At 37.9% G+C, this 22494-nt stretch overlaps 1 protein-coding gene across 1 annotated transcript in view; it reads left to right on the forward strand.

Moving 5' to 3' along the window:
* The window catches only part of DLG2 (discs, large homolog 2 (Drosophila)), a 1151973-nt gene that overhangs the window by 1078575 nt on the left and 50904 nt on the right, over positions 1-22494 (forward strand). Inside the window, exons 15-16 of the mRNA XM_006864974.1 lie at positions 3249-3425; positions 11311-11386. Of these exons, the coding sequence (XP_006865036.1) occupies positions 3249-3425; positions 11311-11386 (253 nt within the window). The remainder of the gene's footprint in view (positions 1-3248; positions 3426-11310; positions 11387-22494) is intronic.

Below are 22494 nucleotides of genomic sequence, written 5' to 3' on the forward strand. Positions count from 1 at the left end.
ATGCTATGCTGGAGACACTCATTCATCTATGCCAAAAAATTTGGAAGAAAGCAACCTGGCCAAATGATTGGAAGAGAACCATATCTATGCTTATTTCAAAGAATTTAGAAATCATAGGACAATATTAATATCAGATGCAAATAAAATTTTTCTGGGAATAATTAAAAAACAGTTGTAGCAGTACATCAATAGGGAGCTGCCAGAAATTTAAGCTGGCTTGAAGGATATCATTGCTGGCGTCAGATATATCTTGGCTAAAAGGAAAACATATCAGAAAGACGTTTACTTGTTCTTTATTTACTCTGCAAAGGAATTAGACTATGTGGATCATAACAAATTATGGATAACATTGCAAAGAATGTATATTCCAAAATACTTAATTGTGTTCATGAGGAAACTGTCCATAGACAGAACAAGAACAGAACAAGGGAACACCGAATGGTTTAAAACTTGTGTATCCTTTCTCCATTCAATCTGTATGCTTTGCAAATAATGTGAGAAGCAGTATTATCTGTAGAAAAATGTGGCATCAGGATTGGAGGAAGACTCATCAACAACCTGTGATACTCAGATGACACAATCTTGCTTGCTGAAAAGAAGAGGACTTGAAATACTTATTGATGAAGATCAGAGTCTATAATCTTCAGTATGATTTGCGCCTCAGTGTAAAGAAAATAAAAATCCCTATAACAGAACCAATAAATAGCATCATGATAAACGGGGAAAAGATTGAAATTGTCAAATATTTCATGTTACTTGGACCCACAATTAACAATCATGAAAGCAGCAGTCAAGATATAAAATAACATATTGTATTAGGCAAATCTGCAAAAGACCCTCCTAAAGTATTAAAGAGCAAAGATGTCAGTTTGAGGACCGCCGTGCTCCTGGCCCAAGCCATGATATTTTCAGTTGACTTATGTGCCTGTGAACGTTGGGCAGTGAATAAGAACAATGTGTAGAAGAACCAATGCATTTGAATTGTATTGTTGGAGAAGAACATTGAAGGTACCATGAGCTGCCAGAAATATGAACCAATCTGTATTGGAAGAAGTACAGCCAAAGTGTTCCTCACAAGCCAGAATGGTAAAGCTTCATCTCTCATACTTTGGCTATGTTGACAGAAGAGATCAGTCCCTGGGGAAGAACATCATGTTTGGCAAAATGGAGGGTCAGCAAAAAAAGAAGAAGATCCCCAATGAGACGGACTGGCACAGTGGCAGCAACAGTGGACTCAAACATAACAATTGTGAGAATGGCATAGGACTGGGCAGTGTTATGTTCTGTTGTGTGCATAAGTCAAACTGACTTGATGGCACCTAACCACAGCAACAACAGTGTTGATCTCGGTTACATTACACCTACTATAGGGTGGATGCTGTTATATATGTAATTTCATTATTGCCCAAAACGGTTTTATGCTAAAGTGGTTATTGGACTAATTTGCACCTGTGGCCCAGGAACTTAATTTCTGTGGCATCACGCAGAATAGTAGCAGTGTCAGGAGTGGCTTCTGTTGGCCTGTGTATCCCACCAACCCCCTTCCTGGCTCAAGCTGTGCCTAAGCCTTGAGCAGGAAAAAATGTAGATGGTGTAGGTAGAAATGATTAACTAAGAATGCCATCCCCAAAGACCCAGACTTGGAAACAGAGATCATGGAGGAAGGGGTTGTGTTTTGATTTAACTTTTCTTACAGTATCTGAGAGCTCTAGGTGCTGTCTTCAGCTCTTTTTGGTTGCCATGACAGCAGATGTGACATTTCTTTCATGAGGAAAGAAGAAAAAGAAATAATCACACTTGGTCCTCAGTGATTTTTTAAAAATCTGTTCCCCAGATCCAAGTAGTTTTGTACGCATAGTGGTTACATTCCAAGAAAATTCTTAGAATGGAGTCAAAAGAGAATAAACAGGGAGGTGATGAAATCTGCTTTTCTGGAGAAATGACATGCTGTATATTTGGTGGTGATTTTTGAAAGAGGGGTAGAGAGGGACTAGACAATATACAGCTTGTAACAAATTGTCAACTGCATAGGGTAACAGCTAGTTACCAGGATCTTGTTTGTCATTTAATTCTGCTTCCAGCTCCTCTCCAGTCATATATATTACAGTATTTTGAGTTTAGCAAAGGCTCAGAAAAATTAGGGAAGGAAGAATGATACAGAAAACAAGAATTAAAATGCAGTGTGATGCATACAATGATGCCATAGGATCAGCATTCTATAAACGCATAAAGGAGATATGAATAAGTTTGATCTGTCTATGTGCACATATATAGACATAGATATATATATTTTCATTTATTACATTTTAAGCCCTTGTTCATGCTACTACATTAACCTCTGTACCCATCAAGTTTGATTGATGATTCAAATTCTCCATTGAATGGAAGGATCATGGTCCCATAGGTGGCATGTTTAGGTTGTTACCATTTTTGTGGTTATCAAGGAAAGAGCTTCATAGGTTGACACATCTGAGAGGACTTATTCATAGCACAAAATGCTTCATTCTTACATATATTCATGTTTCTCTTCCTTATTTCCTTATTGAGACATTTTAATCAGATTACAGTTGTTGTTGTTGTTGTTAAGTGCCTTTGAGTTAGTTTGGACTCACAGCAACTCTTTAAAGGATTTCTGAGGACTGGCTGGTGGATTTGATCCACTGACCTTGCGGTTAGCAGTCCAGTGCTTATTTTACAGCTCCACACCAGGACTCAGTAGGAGGTTAAAACATGTCAATTAAGTACTGAACGTCCTTTTTAATATCTCCCATTATTTCTTTGTATTATCTGATGGCCACCATAAACAGAGGCTGTTCCTTATCTTTAGGAGTCCCTGGTCTGCCATTAAGGAGCTCTGGTAGCGTAGTGGTTACAAATTGGGCTGCTAATCTCAAGGTCAGCAGTTCAAAACTACCAGCTGTTCTGCAGGAGAAAGCTGAGGCTTTCTGCTCCCGTAAAGATTCACAGCCCCGGAAACCCTGTAGAGGGTCGCTATAAGTTGGAACTAACTCCACAGCACATAACAATAACAACAATCTGACATTGCAGCCACCAAGGAGAAGAAAAAGCCAACCTCAACTTGTGACCAAAACAGTCAGAATGCAGGCTGAAATCCAAGGTGACATCCAGGAAGTTGGTATCAAGTGAATGATGGTTCTTAGAGCAGAGAGTGAATATTTAAAAGTGTGAATCTTAAATCTGAGCCACCAGAGATTTCTAACAATGTTCTCTTTTGTCATTTTCTCCAGAGCCATGTTTGACTATGACAAGAGCAAGGACAGTGGACTGCCAAGTCAAGGACTTAGTTTTAAATACGGAGATATTCTCCATGTTATCAATGCCTCCGATGATGAGTGGTGGCAAGCCAGGAGAGTCACTTTGGAGGGCGACAGTGAGGAGATGGGAGTCATTCCCAGCAAAAGGAGGTAAGGATGCTTTTTACATTTCAGAATATCTGCTTTTCAGCTACTCAGGGAGAAGAGAAAGGTGGAAAAAACTGTTCATAAAAGTACTATTTAAGTGGGATAGTGAATCCATTAGAAAATTGTCAGTAGTGCCAGGGGACACAAACTAAAAATCCTTATTCTTCTCACATTAAGATTTTACCAGAAGTGGTGACTATGATAAGATAGAAAGGAAGAGACAATCTGCTCACACTGCCTTCTTGAAGAACATTTACCAACATCCACATGTTTAATACTCATGTTTGATTATACTTATTAGCTTGTATGATGATTTCCACACCCAGAGGGTTTTTCTGGAGACTCAATATTTTTCAGAGAATTGTATAATTTAGGAAGGCTAAACTAAAAACCTGGGTGTCCTGGTGTGGCGCTGTGGGCTAATACACTGGATTGCAAGGTTGGTCTGAACAGCAAGGTTGCGGTTCAATCTCACCAGCTGTTCCTCAGAAATCCTATCCAGGGTTGCTATGGGTCATAACCAATTCAACAGCACTTAACAACAAACCCAAAAGCCCAGACAGAGTACATGAGAAAATAATCCTCAGTGAAGCCAGGTATTCAAGTGCTGATAAAGACAAAGTGATACAGTGATTAAACCAGGGAGAGAAAAAAATCAATTATACCCAAGAATAATTGGGGGGGGGGGGACTTGCGGACCCCAGAGAAGACTGGACTCTGTACCTGGGTGAGAAGAGGGCAGTAGAAGACTGTTCATAGATACTCCCTCACCTTTAGTAATTAGGAGTCACAGTGGAGCAGATAAAATTCCAGCGTATCCCCCAACTCTCCATGCCAGCCCATCTCCCATTTGTAGACAGTGCGCTTCTCCTGTTCTCCAGATATCTTTACATTTAAACCATTGGGCTCCTGGATGATTGCCCAGCATTGTGTTGTGAGGGGATTCTAACTTTATACAGTGTTTACTGAAAGGTTATGTATTCAAAGCAGTGACTTTCAGTGCCAGTTTGTTTATATTTAGGGCTTTGCCATTTCCATTTCTATCAAGAATGCCAAAACAACATGCATTTTGGGTTGCTTTAATTTAAATCATCAGAGCTGTCTGATAGGTTGTTCTCTAGAACGAGCTATCATGTTGAATGTGGGTCCAACGCACTTAAATGGGGTGGCGGAAGAAAAACTATGGGGAGATTGGTTTCAGCTGCCCAGAGTTGGGCTTGTCAGCCTGGATAGAAACTGAGCCAGAACAGTAGTTGCCCCATGAAGGGAATGTTATAAAAATGTGTATGTGTTATTCCCCATACAATCACACACACACGCCAAAGATTTTGATTCAGTCTAACTGGAGTGAGTTTTTAAAATATGTATTTGTTTGTTTGTTTCTGAACATGATCCTGATATTTAGAAGATCCCTTGGCAGCAAATATTGTAAATGAAAAAAAAAAAAAAGATCCAAAGTTTGAGTGGGAGAATTGAACTATATGATTGTGGACTTTTTGCAAACTTTGAATGGGAGAATTGACCTATATGATTGTGGACTTTTTGCAACCCCTGAGATTCTGTGATTTGTTCTAACCAATCTTGTCTTCATTCATTCATTTGTTCATTTGCACTTAACTTGGTCCCCCTCAGAAACATGCTCAGTTGCTATTCTTCTTGAGATGATTTTCCATCTGCCTGTGATCATGATTGAATTGACTATGTCTCCCCTATTTTAGAGGAAAATCATCTTAACAACCATACTGCAGCTGGCCTTTAAAAGAAGCCCGGTTCAGTGACTCCAATACTGATATTTATTTCAATTATATATCATGAAGGGTTTAGTAGCCCATGGCAGGGTTCAACAGAGAGAGATACATAGCTGTAAATGAATTTCTTCAAATTTCCTCTTTAGGGTTTGAAATCTTCCAAAAATATCTTAGCTTTATGTGTTTATAGAAGTAATGCCTTTTGATTGTAGAAAATGAGAAAATTTAGGAGGAATTAAAGATCCCTTATAATCAAGCCTACCCTACAAAGAAGCTTTATCATTTAATTATTAAATGAAGTTTAAATTCGGCTGTGAGACTTTGCTAGACCTGATCTTTAATATTTTACTTCTAAATGAGATACTTTTATTGGACATGCATTCAGGATCTTAAAACTATAGTTCAGAAAAAGTGATAGCTGGTATAAATATAATTTACTAATAAATTAAAGATTTTTAAGGATTCCTAAAAGGAATTCTGGTAGTGTGATTGTTACGAGTGCGTCTGTTACCCTCAAGGTCAGCAGTTCGAAACTGCTTTGGGAGAAAAATGAGGCTTTCTGCTTCCATAAAGATTTATAGCCTCGGAAACCCTATCCAGGGTCACTATGAGTCAGAACCAACCCCACGGCACAGTACCACCACCACCACCATCATCTCTACTCCCTTTCCACCTCTAGCATAAGTAGTCTGGAATAATCCCATATGGGTAACACTGGTGCATGATGTTATACTTTACAAAAAAGCTTTCTCTGTCTATGATCCCATGTCATCGTCCCAGTGAAGCCAGGAGGTGAATAGTACAGAAATTGTTGCCTCCCTCTCACAGGTAAAGAAACAGGAACTAGAAATGACAAGTAACACCACATACATACAGCGTGGCCATTGTCATTTCAGTAGTGGCTTACCATGTACAAATTCTTAGCATGTGCTAGACACTCTACTGAGCAAGTTGCTTGTGTTTTCTCTCTTTACGCTCACTATAACTTCTTCGTGTTGTTGTTGTTAAGTGCCGTTGAGTTGATTTCAAACCATAGCAACCTTGTACAGGTTTTCCAAGGAACAACTGATGAGCTTGACCTGCTGACCTTGCAGTTCAAACTGACTTTGCAGTCCAGCGCATTAGTCCGCAGCACCTATTCTAATTCTAGGAATATGAATCCAGAGATGCTAAAAGGTTAAATACCTGTAAGTAAGTAGCAGAGGCAGAATTCAAACCCAGGCTTCCGTGATATCAGAAGCTTATCACAAAACTTCTATCGCTGAGATCACATAGCTTGTGAGTGACCAGGCTGGGTTTTGTCCTACAGTCTGTTATTTCAAGTCTCTGTTCATTGCCCCAAAGTGACCAGCCGCCTGAATTCACAGATGGCAGCTTGTGGCTAGCATTGCATGAGGGTTTACTCACCTAGTTTCTAGAGGTAGCAAGCCTGTGGCCACTACTGCGGGTGGCATTCCAATTCTCCCACCAACAGGTGCCTGTGGAGCACAGGCAAAGAACTCCAAGTAGCAAATACAAGAGGGTTTCACAATTTTCATGGGAAAAGTCTACTATCTTTTTATTATATTTTTTACGGACTTTCTGAGGCGCCCTTGTATGCTCTAAGCCTTACCCCACTCTGTGTTTGCCTGGAAACTGAAGATGCCAGATGGGAGACGTGTGAGAAGGTATAGGGAAACAGTTGGGTCGTTAAAGCTCTCAGGAGGTGCTAGTATCCGAATTCATTGCTCAAATGTTGTCATCCAGTTGGTTTTCAGTGTTTTGGTCAGTGACCAGAGTAGGGTGGAGAGAATTGCTTCTGCTTCAATAATCGAATCAGTTGCTTGACTCTGAGTATAAAGGATTCATACCCACCATTTCTTTAGGTAAAGGCCTAAGGCTTTTCATGTCATTTATTTCTGCCTTAGGAGTGTTACTCAGTAATATAGAGAAGGTGGTTCTAAACAAACATTTACATAGATTCTTACCAAGGAGGCAAAAAATGGGAACTATTGAATAACTTTTTTTTTTTTTTTTTTGGAATAACTTTTTGTGGGAAAAACTTGTTTGAACAAATGACTTTGAGCTTTAGTTTTGCCATCTAGATCAAGAACTAGTAGTTTCCTTGATTGATACTTTGGTTCATTCATTAAACAGGTATTATAAGCTCAGGTCTATGTTAGCCCCAGATAGTGGCACAGATTAGACATACTATAGGTAAAATGCTTAGCAGAGCTGTTTCTATAATACTTAGTGAACACTCAGATGATACCTACTGCCCCTTCTTCATCCATAATATGGGGCTGATGATGCAGGATGCAGGAACCAAATGAGATCATGTAAACGTGCAGGAACATCATTAATAATTAAGTGTTATATTCAGTTGCCATTAAAATGATCATCAACATGAAAATTTTTTTTTAAGTTTTGATTGTGAACTGAGTGTTAGTTTACATGGGGGAACATCAGTTTTACACTCATCCTATTGTATTTCGTGTCATTGCAATGATGACAATCCCCTCCCTGCATCTTCATTCAACAGTATTTGCTTCTATTTCCTCTGTGGTTTTTTTTGTTTTGTGTTTTTTTGGGGGGCCGGGGGGTGGGCATCAAAACACTCAGGAATATACAATCATTCAAACAACCAAAGGGAACACCCTGCAAGCCTGTCCCCCAGCCACCAGCATCATCAACATCATTATTAATGAAACTTTCAACCCAAATAAGATGTAGAACTTTCCTGACTTCCTTTAGCATGCGAACCCAAATCATGTCCCCTTTATAGTAAGATTTCTAAAACAAAACAACATACATTTTATTTGCTCTATTATCTGTTTTGAGGAGTACTGGCGTGGCGTTGTAGGATAAGCCCTGAATTACTAACACAAGGTTAGCAGTTCAAACCCACCAGCTGTTCTTCAGAACCCCTATAGAGGGTCACTAACAGTCAGAACCAACTCCACGGCTCTTAACAACAATATTACCTGTCTGAAGATTAATAAGGCATAGCAAATATTAGGGGTGTGTGTATGTGTTTGACTTAACATTCTTTGTAATCCTTTTAAAATTTAAAAGCTCACCTACTAAAAAAATGGCCTAGAAATGTATTTCTTAGGAAAATTGAAAAAGATGAACTTCATTATCAGATGGAAAAAAATTAAAATGTTTAGACAATTCTTAAAGAAGAATACTGAGTTCAGTCTAATATTATATATGTTTGGAGCCTATGTGTTTCTGTGGATTTATGTAGAATTTATTTCTATGGCCTGTTCAAATAACCATGTATTCCCTGAATTCCACAGACTTTATGTCATAATCTAATGAAATACTGTTTCCCATTAGCCTAGTTAATGCAAAGAGGCCAGAAGGAAGTCAGGGCTCTACCAACACTTTTAGAAAGATCCAAAAGGATTAGTATGAATTAGCATTTGGATTTGGATTAAAACTGAGAAAAGCTGATGGAGCTTGAAGCAGGCATTTTCTCAGTGAGCATTTTTCCATTTGGCAGCTTGAGAGCTTTCTTGCACCCCTCCCAACTATAGTACGTTGGGTGCAAGCAGAAACATATTGCTTTAATATCTGAGGTTAGACTTGAAAATTTTTATTCAGCTGTTTCCACTCAGATATTCTACTCACAACTAAAATAAATATATTCTGAACTCCACTCTGTAACTATAGAAACCATGAACTTCATTGTGTTTCAGTGGCAAACACAAAAGAACCCTCAGTTAGAAAGGAGTATGTTGTTAATTATTGATCTATGAATAGCTTAGATTTCAAAAACCATAAAGTTTCTAGGGATTTGGATTTTCTCTCCCCAGTTTTTGAAATTAAAGTGAGCCATGTTTAAACACTGTTGCAGCAATGCACTGAATATTTTAAACAATTTTAAGGGATCTGGTGGCATGGTGGTTAAGGTGTCAAATTGATAACCAAAAAAGTCAGTAGTCCTAACCTACCACCAACTACTGTGATAAGAGATATGACAGTTTACTTTCAAAAAGATTTATTGAAGCTTTGGAGATCCTATGGGACAGTTCTACTGTATCTTAGAGTGTCACTGTGAGTTGAAACTGACTGGGTGGCAGTGGGTTTGCTTTTTTTTTGTTGGTTATTTTTGGTTTTACTGTGAAGTGATATGTGGGTTTACCCTCAAGGAACATACAATCTTGTATGTGCAGATGCAAAAATAAACAGAATCCAAGAGATAATGCCAAAATAGAGATACCAATTGCTGTCTTACCTTAAGAGGATGGAAGATGATGTCCAAATGAAGAGGCTCAAAAACTGAGGGAGGAATTTAGATTCCTTGTTCCTCTTCTTCAATGCCAGCATTCAAACAAGTACCAGTCCTACCAATTCCACCACTACCACCACCCCTTTATGGCTCTGTAGGATAAGCACTGGACTTTGAAACACAAGGTGTGCAGTTCAAACCCACCAGTTGCTTTTTGGAAACCCTATACAGGATTGACGGCACTTAACATTTCTCAAACTCTCCTTTGTCCTCCACTCTATTACTGTTCCTCATTATTTCTTGCCTAGATTATAGCAGTCGTTTCTAAATAGGGCTCTTGCTTTCTGTCTCTTCCTCTTCCATTCTGTTTGCCACCTCCACCTGGGTCATTTATTTAAAATGTAAATCACATTCTGTATTTTCATGGTTCTCCTCTACTTAAGGAACCCTAGTGGTATCATGGAGTAAGCATTGGGCTTCTAACCACAAGGTCAGGCATTCTAATGCACCCGTTGCTCCATAGGAGAAAGATAAAACTGTCTACACCTCCTTAAGGTTTACAGTTTTGGAAACACTATAGAATAGTTCTTCTCTGCCCTAAAGCATGGCTATTGGTCATAATTGACTCAATAGCATTGAGTTTTTTTCTCCTCTACTAGCTCGTTAGGGCTCTTGGTGTGGTGCTGTATGGTAAGCACTGGCCTGTGAACCACAAGGTCAGCATTTCAAACCCACCAGCTACTCCTTGAAAAGCCTATACAGGATTACTACGAGTCAGAACTGACTCCACGGCACTTAACCACAACAATTCATTAGAACTTCGCAAAGGGAAATAAAAAGACACCAAAGTCCTCAGTTAGTTGGGGACTCATAAAGATCTCACCCCATATCCTTTAGAGTCCTGGTGTGACGCTGTAGGATTAACACTCGAGGTTGGTTTGAATCACAGAGTTTCTTGGAAACCACCATATACAAGGTAGCTGTGAGTTGGAACCGACTTGATGGCATTTAACGGCACCCATATCCTTTAGGTACCTCCCTCATACATGAATCTTCTAGCAATTTTACAGTTTGTGCATGTCTCTCTGAATCATGTTTTACCATGTCTGGGAAGTTCTCCCTAACTTTTTCCTACTCACCAGTGTTTACTCATCCTTCAAGTCTCAGGTAAACTGACAGTACCTCCCAGAAGTCTACTCTAGTATTTCCTAACCATCCTTTTCATCTCCCAACAAGACTGGTGTTTCTAAACTGCTATCAGCAATCTTATTGTGAAGTATTATCATTTAATGTTTACTTTTCTGTTCCTGCCTCAAGCTTATGCTAGTAGGTTTTTGCAGTCTTGCTTTTAAAAAATATTGTGATGCTCCCCAGTTCCTTACCTGATATATGGTAGGCATACAATCAGTGTCTGAATGAATGAAGTAGCAGGTAAAATAAGGAATCTGCAAAGATGACAGGAGAACATCATTTGGAGAAGGTAAAAATGCAAGGTCATACGCATGTTTTCTTATGAACTGAAGTTACAAATTCCTAGTGTTCTTAAAAGAAAAGAAATGAGGAAGGAAACAAAGGCAATGCTGTGTAGTCTCTGCTTTAAGTGTTCATCTCTGTTGACTAAGTTGTTGAGATAGTAGTTGACTGATTTATGCCTTTACATAGCAAATAGTGAGTTGTCTCCTCCTTTGGTCCTTCCAAATTCTGCAAGTCTCAGTACATGTAACACAGTGAGTTTCAAAGAGCCTGCAGTTTAGAGACCTTATACCAAGATGTTACAGTGAACAAAGGAACAGAAAGATTTCAGAACACATTTCAGTTGAGCTGTTGTAAGGATAAGGAAGAAGAAGGAGTTCTTCATTTAATAAGGAACTTAGTTGTAAATGCTTTGTCATGTGACAGACTTTTAATTTTCAATTTTCTTTAGGGTGGAAAGAAAGGAACGTGCCCGATTGAAGACAGTAAAGTTTAATGCAAAACCTGGAGTGATTGATTCAAAAGGGGTAAGTACAAAAAATGGAAATATTAACTTGTCCTTATTGTCATAGATTTAACTATAATTACCATTTAGCAAACAAATAAGCTGCTACTATGCTGTTATAAAATGTATTGTTAATGGTAGTGAATATCGTTTCTGATACAGTGAATTTACAATACATATGTTAAATAAGGAGGTTAAAACTACCAGTGGTCAAAAGAAAAGATATGTTGATGCAGTTAGTACAATGAAGAAGAAAAGGGTTTAAATGAATATGTGTCTTTTAAATTAATATTCTCAAAGTGTGGGTTCCATTAGCAGGTGTCTGCTTCAAAAGTATTTTTAAAACTGCTGAGCATTATAAAACTAAGACAGTGGCCATGTAAAAATACATTTAAATAATCTAAATGAATACATGGATTGTTGTGACAGACATCAAACAAAAAAGAATGTACAGCTCTTTTTATAACAGTCTTAATGAGGTATCATTCACACACCATACAATTCAGCCAATTATATACTACGATGCAGTGGTTCTTAGTATACTCAGAATTGTATAACCATCATCACAGTCAATTTTAAAACATTTTCACCATCCCATAAAGAAACCCTACACCCAGTAGTCATCTCCTCCACTTTACTCCGTCCCCTACCCACACCCAGCCCTCGGCAATCACTAATCTACTTCCTGTCTCTAAAGATTTACCTATTCTGGATATTTTTTATAAATAAAACCATATATTTTGTGATGTTTTATGATTGTATTGTTTCATTTAATATATTTTCAAGGTTCATCATGTTGTAGCTTGTATATCAGTACCTGTCATCTTTATTGGCAAATAATATTGTATTGTCTGGATAGACAACATTTTATTTACCCAGTCATCAGATGATGGACATCTGAGTTGTTTTCACTTTTTGGCTATAATGAATATTGATGCTATGAACATTTGTGTACAAGGTTTTATGTATACAGTTGTTTTCATTTCTCTTGGGTGTATATCTAGGAGTAATTCTACTAGGTCATATGATAATTCTATGTTTAACATTTGGAAGAAATGCCAGGCTGTTTCACAGAGTGGTTACACTATTTTACATTCATACAGCAGAGGAGTCCAATTTCTAAATATCCTCGCCATAAGTTGTTATTATTTATGTTTTTCATTACAACCATTTTAGTGGGTGTTGACTGGTTTTGATATGCATTTTCCTAATGATGTTGAGCATCTCTTCATGTACTTATGGTCATTTGTATATCTTGTTTGGAAATATATCTATTCAGATCATTTGCTCATTTTTCAAAATTGATTATTTGTTATTTTATTGTGTGTTAAAAGAATTTGTTTCATTTTCTGAATACTAGACCCTTTGCATGTATGATTTATATATTTTTAAAATATTTTCTCCCATTCTGTGGGGTATCTTTTCACCTTCTTGATTATGTCCATTAAAGCACAAAAAGGTTGTGTCCTGTTGTTTAATTTTTATGTTACTGATGCCCAAGTTATGTGTGTTTCTGATTTTGGTGTCATATCTAAAGAACTGTTGCATAATACAAGGTTATCAAGACTTAATGTCAGTTCTTTTTGTAAGAACTTTATCATTTCTGCTCTTATGTTTAGGTCTTTGATTTATTTTGAGTTCATCTTTTGTGTATGATGTGAAATAGAGTTCCAGTTTCATTCTTTTGGATGTTACTTTCCAGTTGTCCCAATGTCATGTGTGGAAAAGACTACTAGGAAGTTTCTAGAAGTTTGTAGGGTATGGAATGAAAAGACAGTGGAATTTTTTCATGAACTTTTTGAAGCCCCTTCGTATTCTTCCCCACTAAATGGTATTGGCAACCTCATAAAAAAGATCAACTGACCATAAATGTGGGTTTGTTTGTGAACTTTCTGTTAGATTCTGCTGATCTGTGTGTATCCTTACATCAGAACTACTATGTCTTGAATACTGTAGCTTTGTTATAAGCTTTGAAATTAGTAAACGTGTTCTCCAATTTTGTTCCTCTTTTTTATGGTTCTTTTGACTATTCTGGTTTCCTTGAATTTCCATGTAAATTTTAGGATAAATTTGCCAGTTTCTGCAAAGAAGCCAGCGAAGATTTTCATAGAGATTACATTGAATCTGTAGATAAATTTTAACAATACTAAGTCTTCCAAACCATAAACATGGGATGTCTTTATATGTGGTTATGTGATCCAGCCTAGCACAGTGTCTACCCAACATATCCTTGCTACTCAGTGTGACTTTCTTAGAGCAAACAAAATGGAATGATCCTAAGTAGTATTCTGATAAACAAATCTGGTAACCATGTGATGAATGGATTGAAAGAGGGAGATACTGACCATGGGGAATGTATGAGGGAGACTATTACAATATTCTGAGTTTCAGAGTCTGAAAATGTCAGTTATAACAGTAACAGTCAGAAAATATTAAACTGATGTCATGAGAGAACTGCCATCCTAGGAAGTTTGATTCACTGGTTCTTAATTGTATGCCTGTTTCCTTTTCCAAAGTGTTAAGCTCCCTTTGCAAAGATGTTGACTGTGTGAGAGAAGAGAGGGAATAAATGAAGTTATGGTGATTGCAGACAGCTGCTAGCTGGACTGTTTCTCAGCCTGAATCAAACTACAACTGACTCTGAGAAATCTGCGTATTACTTCATAGAATCTGGGGAATTTCCACATGGCCAGTAACTCCAGCTACATCATATACAGATGAAGAAACTGAGCATCATTTCTCAGGGACATTCATAGAGTTAGTAGCAGAATCTGCCTTGGCATCATTTATCAAAGAAATTATTTGATAGCCATTGTTTTATTAGCAAGATAGAAATTTGGTTTACTTCACCAGGATGAGCTATAGGGATTGCTCGCGAAACAGCTTTAGAGTGGCATGCTGTATTTCAAAAGGAGAGTCATTGCTATTAGCAAAGAAAGCTCCTTAATGGGGCCAGTCTTTGGATGGTCAGAGTCAGAGGAAGCGTTCAAATGCCTATAGGTGACCTTCAGGGCCAGGGAGAAAGAACAAAGGAAAACCATACTGCCTCACACCACTGCAGCATCAAGAAGAAAAGCTTTCCCATCAAAGTTCATAAACTCTGAAAAAGCTCCTCTTCATTTGCATTATTATCATCACTTCTGTATGCCAGGTAGCCCTATAACAATTTCTCAACTGGTCTCTCTGGTTCCAGTCTTTTACCTTCCAATTCTCTTTCCATATCACATGCAGTGTGGTTTGAGCCACACTGCCATTTTACTGTAAGTTACAAAGGAAGGGATATTTGTCCAGGGAATTCCACAGTGTCACTAGCCCAGCGTAAAGAGAGTTGCTAACTCATTACAGTGTCGCTTAAATGTGATCATCACATTAGTCTAAACCTGTGCTCCCCTGTCCACTGCGAACCACCTAAGCAGCACATAGATAATTATCTGGTAAGGGAGTGAAAGTGACTTTTCTCAGAACTTCTCAAAGGGATCCTCAATCAAATTTTTTTCTCTGATACACAAAAGGATAGTTCCTATCTAAACCTGAAAGCCAAGCAGCTCTGTTAGTGCAGTGGTTACGAATTGGGCTGCGAACCTCAAGGTCAGCAGTTCGAAACTACCAGCTGTTCCACAGGAGAAAAATGAGGCTTTCTGCTCCCGTAAAGATTTACAGTCTTGGAAACCCTGTACAGGGTCGCTATGAGTCAGAACTGACTCCATGGCACATAACAACAACAAACCTGAAATCCAGCTGAACTCAATGAACAGTTTTTTGAATGACTCAGTAAATATACATGCAAAAACTGACACCAACCATCTCCCCCACAGCACTCTCTACTCAGCTGTGCTTGATCATTCATTGCCATGACCACACAGAACTCAGACACCATACTCACAGTTATGGGGTTTATTAGGGATGTTAACAGGTTACAGTGCAGGATCAGAAATGTTCAAGGCTTAGCGCTTATAGGGAGACAGCCTCTTCTCAGCCGTGCCCACAGGCAGGTCTCTTTCTGTCCAGGCAGTGTTATAAAGCTCTTACAGAACACACCACTTCACCATAACCTTCAGCCAGAAGGCATTTGCTCTGACTCCGTGTGTCAGCAAACCTAACCCCTCCCATTAAGTGCCTGAAGGCGTCCCTCTCTCCAATCAAGCCTTCTGCCCAGTCACTCATCTTTACTTGCTCCTCAAGCTGGGAAGTCCATTGCTCTATCTTTTGCTCTGGTTCTTGGTTCTGCTGCTGCTGCTCCTCCACCACTCCTCTGATGTCAAAGCTTTCTGTCCCTGGATTGAGGAGGTTCAATGCACAGGGATCTCTGGGTGCAAAGGACGTCTTCCACTCCTGGCTCTTCTTTGATAAGAATAAGATCCCTGGCCCACCCCACCCCTGCTTCTGAGATGGCTCATTAAAACCCATGTTAGAATTCCAAGTTTTTCCAATCAAAATTAATTCTGTTAACAATCACAACTGAATCATATAATTCAATAGGCATCTTCTCCCACCTTCTCTTACCCAGACCCAGCAGAGCAAAAACGTTTGGTGGGAATTACATACTATGTCTAGAAGAGACATTAAATCGTTCACTACGCTGCAATTCATTATATCAATTATTTCATTTCTCATGGTTTACTTATTTGCTGTGATTGATGAGGAAACTGTTGATGTGTGATATAGAAAAGTCATGGAGAATAAATTACACACCATATATACATATATTTGAAATGTTTATTGAGCAATCTTTTCTCTCCTAGAGCTACAAAGTACTGATGTAGAAACTACCAAATTAATCTGCAACCCTATATACCGAATTTTGTATAATTTATATCTGATAAAATCTGACCACCTTATATGTGTATATAAAATCTCCAAGTTTTATAATATTTTTCAGTTTGTACAGTTCTTCATCCTTCTACAGCTTAATTATATGTTTAAAGCACCTTTATTTATATTGTGTATGCTCACATTAACTGTATTTGGTCAACCTTATCCCCAGGAGGAAAAAAAAACAAAAAACAAATGTGAAATCCAATATCATTTTCATTGCCTATAATTTTCATGACCCATGTCATTTTCATGACCCAAGCCATAATATTTTCAATAACCTCATATACATGTGAAAGCTGGACAGTAAATAAGGAAGACCATAGAAGAATTAACACATTTGAGTTATGGTGTTGTAGGAGAATATTGAAAGTGCCATGGGCTGCCAAAAGAACCAACAGATCCGTGTTGGAAGAAGTGCAGCCAGAGTGCTCCTTGGAGGCCAGGATGGCCAAACTTCATCTCTCATACTTCAGACATATTGTCAGGAGGAGGGACCAGTCACTGGAAAAGGATATCATGTTTGGTAGGGTGGAGGGTCAGAGAAAAAGAGGAAGACCCCCGATGAGATGGATTGGCCAAGTGGCAGCATCGATGGACTCAAGCATGGCAACAATAGTGAGGTTGGCCCAGGATCGGGCAGTGTTTCTTTCTGCTGTACATAAGGTCACTATGAGTCAGTACCATCTTGATGGCACCTAACAACAACAACAACAAATTAGGCTAAGACTTTAAGTAGTGTTAGAGGAAGTGTAAGATGAACCATAAGAAAGTCACCTGTCATAATTTTTAACTTTTTTCAGTTCTCTTAAGTTTTTCAATTTATCAGACATTTTAGGGTTACAGTATGTGCCAGGCACTTATTGGTGATGGAAATACATTCTAAATATGACATCATTCCTACCTTCAGGAATCAAAGTTGTTTGAGGTAACAGATGTGCTAGCAAATAACATATACTGAATGAGATGAATCCAGGAACCTATTTACACTATACTTAAACCTCTCTTGGAGTTCATAGGAAAATTCCTGAAAGAGATGATATTCAAAATGAACCTAACCAATAAATCTAACCAGATATAAAAGAATAGAAAGAATGTCATAGGCAAAGGTAACAGCACGTAAGAACAAGAAACAGCTCAGTATGTTCCAGAAGCAAGAGAAAGCTAGCTAGTGTTTCTTAAGTACAAAATACAAGTTGCAAATGTCAGGAAGCAAGGCAGAGGGTAATTCGAAAGGCAGATCATAAGGAGTGTTCATCTTGAGGGTAGTAGAGAGCCATTGGAGAATTTTAGTAAGAGGCCAGATTCGTGTTTTAGCATATCACTTTGCTGCAGTGTGGAACAAATTTCTACAAGGAGGCAAGGCAAACCTGAAGACTAGATGAGACATTATCAATAATGAGGAAGGACCATATAGAGAAAAGAGACCAGAAAACTACTTAGCAGAAAAAATTAAAAGTGTAGATTAGAGCATCTACACCAGAATTGGCTAAGACGTTTGTTAAAACTGCAGATGCTAGACTGAACCCCAGTCCTGTGGAATCAGAATTTCTGGGGATGGAGAATTTGTATTTTTAATAAACTCCCCAAAGTTTCTTTGTATGTGCAACAATTTGAGATACATAAAGGAAAGGTTTGGTAGAGACCAATTTCTATCAGCATTATCTTATCTAATCCTTAATAACCTCATGTGTAAAAATGGGAATCATAACAAGAGAGGTAATACACAAAACACATGACATTAGTCCATTTCTTTCTCACTCCACTTACACATATTACAACACTAGAATGAGCAACTTTCTAAAAGAACTCTAGTACTTAGGTTGCAGATAACCTTTGGCTCTGAGGAGAGAAATGAAGAATTGGTCCTACATCCACTTGCAGGAGAAAAGTTGTTGATCATGTGCTTTCTGACTTTGTTGTTGAGGAGAGAACAACTTGCTACCTGCTGACTGTTGTGGGCAGGGAGCTGAAGCATAGCAGAAATTATCTCAGTCCCCTTACTCATTGGCTGCAAATCTTGATTGTTGCTGACTTTTCTTTCTTAATATAGAACTAACTACCTGTAGGAAATTCCCAAAGAGCAATTTGATATCAGTGTTTTTTGCATTTCAGAACCACTGCTTTTCATTCAATATGCCAGTCATCGTAAACATTTGTAGATGTTTTGGATGACTGGCTTTATTTCTACAGATGAATTCTATAGGTTTTGCTCGTTCACCCCTTGCAGTAACCTTGTAAATTAAGTATTTTTACTTAACTGAAAGAAACTGAAGTTAATACAGGGTAAGTAACTTATCTAAGCTCGCAAGGTATTAATTGGCAGAACTGGAACCTGATAACATATGATAGTTGTGTGAGCAAAATTTAGTAATTGATTCTTGAAGGAATTTTTATGTGTGAACCAAATCTACACACTATTAGCATAGTTAATTTTACCCCTTCAATTAGTGATGCTAAGTAATATAAATAGGAAATGTATAATTTGTGCTTATATAAATAACACACAGTTTCATCAGAGAGAACATTGGTCTTTTGTTAAAGTTTCTCCCCACTATTAATTCAGAACATTAAGTACTATTCAGAAAATTTGGCTCAAACCCATTTTTACTTTGGGAGCTATTCATAGTAAATTCTGAGTCACTACAGGGCTTTGTTAGCATGAGTCTTTTTGGGAAAAGGCCCAGAGTGACACCTTAGAATTTGTCATTTTTACTATGCAATAGTTTTTAACCATTGCACTTAAACATCAATACTAAAAGTTAAAGATAAAGAATTAACTGTCCAGCAATCTGACTTCCTTATAGCCAGGCTCTTAGCAAGTAAAAACAGTGTGTGTCTTGCTTCTTTTTATCTGTACACTATGTTTGTAAGTGGCTGGAAAGTTTCTTTTTTATGAAAGATTCATGCAATGTCTGAAAAGACCTTCAGCAATGCTTCAGTCTAATAGTCACAAAAATCCTTAAATTGCTTTGCCTTTTCATATTATGGGTCTGTTGAGGTTTTCTACTTCACTGTGTGTAAGTTTAGGTAGGTCATGTTTATCTAAAAATGTATCCATGTCTTCTAAGTTTTCAAATTTGTTGGTGTACAACTCTTCATAGTATTCTGTTATTATCCTTTTGATTTCCTTTGGTTCCGTTGTGACATCGCCTTTGTGGTTTCTAATATGTGTTATTTGTGTCTTCTCCTTCTTTTCTTTTGTTAGGTTTGTCATTTGCCTTTTCATATTAAAAAAAAAAAAAAAAAAAGGGCTCAGAAATTAGACAGTCTTAGCTTCTATTTTTGATCTTCCCTAAGCCTCACTCCCTGAGATTCTGATTTCTCAGCTGTAATAATTAAATCTAGAAAGTAGATTGCAAGCTCTTTGTAGGCAGGTAATATTGTTTCTTTGGACCTAAAATATTCCATGAGACTCAGCCAATAATTATTGAATTAGATAATGTCAGAATAAAGAAGATGTTGTACAAAGGATTTTCAAAAAGTTAATGGAAAAATGTAATGAAAAGATCATTTTTTCCCATGAATTTTCCTAATATAAGCACCCTTATATTAAGTGTCCTGGTGTGGCACTGTAGACTAATGCATCAAGACTACAAAGTCATTTGAACTGCAAGGTCAGTGGTTCAAGCTTACCAGCTGCTCTTTGGAAACCCTATACAGTGTCACTATGGGTCGGAATCGACACCACGGAACTTAACAACAACAACAACATATTAGGAAAAATTTGTATAAATATAGGAGGCATAGTCCACATGTATAACAAATAAAGCTGTGAATGGAAAATTGAACAATTTATTGTTGCCTTTAGAAGTTTTTCCCCAGGTTATTTCCATTCATTTTGAGAAACAGGTTTTGTGGCTCCCATGTGTATAGGATATTGCACTGAGCAGAGACATAGAAACTAAAATTGTGTAGATGCTTTTAGCTGTATCCTCAAGCAGAGATGTCCTCAACACTCCATCCCAGTAAGTTGTCTACTTGCCAGTTGAAGTCTCCAGCACTAGATAATTGCTATGTGCTATGAGAAATTGCATGCATAATACTGACATAACCACTGAATTTAAGCATTAATACAAGAAGCAATACAAATTGTCACTAAAATTAACTGAAAAGTGGAGACCAATTTTAGCATGGTTACTAGGTTAAAAACAGAAAGGTAGTTGTGGTGAAGCCACTCTAGGATTAAAAAATTCTTTGTGTATATTAGCAATAAATCATTTTATTTGCAGAACACTTTGGTACTTTATCTGTTTCATAAATGAAGAGACAAGTCAAAGGAATTAAGTGACCTGTCTGCAGTCACCCAGCCAAGAGCTGTCCTCTGAAAGTAGACAGTGTTTATTTGGTGTGTCATGTTTTTTTATTTACAAAAGGTTTGCAAGGTGTCTTTCATGTCTAGCCCTGTACTATGACCTTAAGAAAACAAGGCTTTTTCTTTGCTCTAGGCAAACATTGAAGGAGCTCTGGTAGCATAGTGGTTACGTTTTGGGCTGCTAATCTCACGGAGAGCAGTTGGAAACTACCAGCTGTTCCGCAGGAGAAAGATGAGGCTTTCTGCTCCGGTAAAGATTTACAGCCTCGGGAACCCTATACAGGGCCGCTATGAGTTGGAACTAACTCCACGGCACATAACCACCACCACCACCAGGCAAACATTGAATGGTCTGGGCAAAACTTGGGTTTGCTTAGAAGTTGGCACTCCCAATACATGATCTTCCGGTTCAGGCAGTCAACAGACTGATTACTGCCATCCTACCTATGCTATTGACCATGTCATCATGAGATGCTTCTGAAAATAGGACTATAAGGGGACTCAATATACCTGTACACCAAACACTTCATTACCATACGAGATCAATTTACCTAAGAAGAGTAGGCTATTCTTAAGTCAAATCATTTGAATAGTTCTCAATAACATCTATGTATAACCCTCTTTATGAATCCATTAACCCATCTGTTTATCTATCTTGATCTGATAAGCACTGTACATCTACCACTTGACATGAAGACATGAAACAAAAGTATATTATGACCAAAGGTTATTTCCCCTTATGGGAAAAATGAAAAAAATAAAATACAAAATTCCAGATTTCCATGTAGCAAGGGTGACTGGTATGGATAGGGAGCAATGTGGAAACTGTGAGAAACAGTTTTTATTTTCAGTAGTGATTGCTCATCATGTAAGTGGTTTCTGGTCACTTACAGAGTTCTGGGAAGTTTGGATGACACAACTTCAAAGTGAGAACTGTCCAGGTGGCTGTTTCGAATTTGTTACAAATATTTGACAGTGTAAGTTAGAACTTATCTTACTTGAAAGGAAGCAAGAAGCTTGCAGATCTGCCATTTACCTTTTATGTTTTGTTACCTTCAGGAAGATTTGTAAAGATCGCACTACCACTTGTTGAAACTGATATTTGGACGTTCTTGATGGGGAGTGGTTGTTTTCCTTGGAAGGATCCAAGAAACCACTCTTTCTCACTAAAATTGATTTGTGCTCACCTGCCACAAAGGAGTACCACCTTAATGGCAAGTAGTCTGTGTGAATGACAGATCTCTTCATTCATTCATGGAGAAAGCATCCTTGGAGCACCTACCAGGTCTGCAGGCTCTCAGTGGGGTGATGTGCTAAGAGCACAAATCCAAATTACAGTCTAAAGGAAAAAAAATCCATGGATCTCTGATAGTTACTCAGTGAAATATTACTTTGTTAAAAGTAAAGAATTTTCCCCTTCCCCCATTGAATCCTAAGAACCAACTGAACTTCTGTGTCTACCCACTTCTCAGTGACAGGCAGAGTTCACATTTGACAGATGAAGGAACTGAACTTGATTAGTTATTGCTAAAATGTGAGTAATAATATACCTAATTTTAATATATTATTACTCATATTTTAGAAAAAAATTGAAGGTTATATATAAACTGGAGGTCTGGTGTGGTTCTGTAACATAAACACTGGCCTGCAAGGTTGGTTTGAACTGCAAAGTCGGTGGTTAAAATTTACCAGCCACTTCTTGGAAACCCTATACAGGGTCGCTATAAGTTGGAACTAACTACACGGCACCTAAGAACAACAACAACATGTATAAGTCAGGCATTTTTCTAAACACAAAGTTTTTCCTCATTAAATTCTCGTAACAACCCTATGAGGTGAGTACTAATATAGGGACCTCTTTCAACACTGGACTTACTCAGTGTTAACTGAATCATTTTATTATGTGTTGTTGTTGTTGTTGTTGTTGTGAAGTGCCATTGAGTCAATTCTGACCCATAGTGACCCTGTATAGGGTTTCAAAGGAGCAGCTGGTGAGCTTGAAC

Source organism: Chrysochloris asiatica, unplaced genomic scaffold, assembly GCF_000296735.1.
Source record: "Chrysochloris asiatica unplaced genomic scaffold, ChrAsi1.0 scaffold00074, whole genome shotgun sequence".
In the NCBI taxonomy this organism is placed as follows: domain Eukaryota; kingdom Metazoa; phylum Chordata; class Mammalia; order Afrosoricida; family Chrysochloridae; genus Chrysochloris; species Chrysochloris asiatica.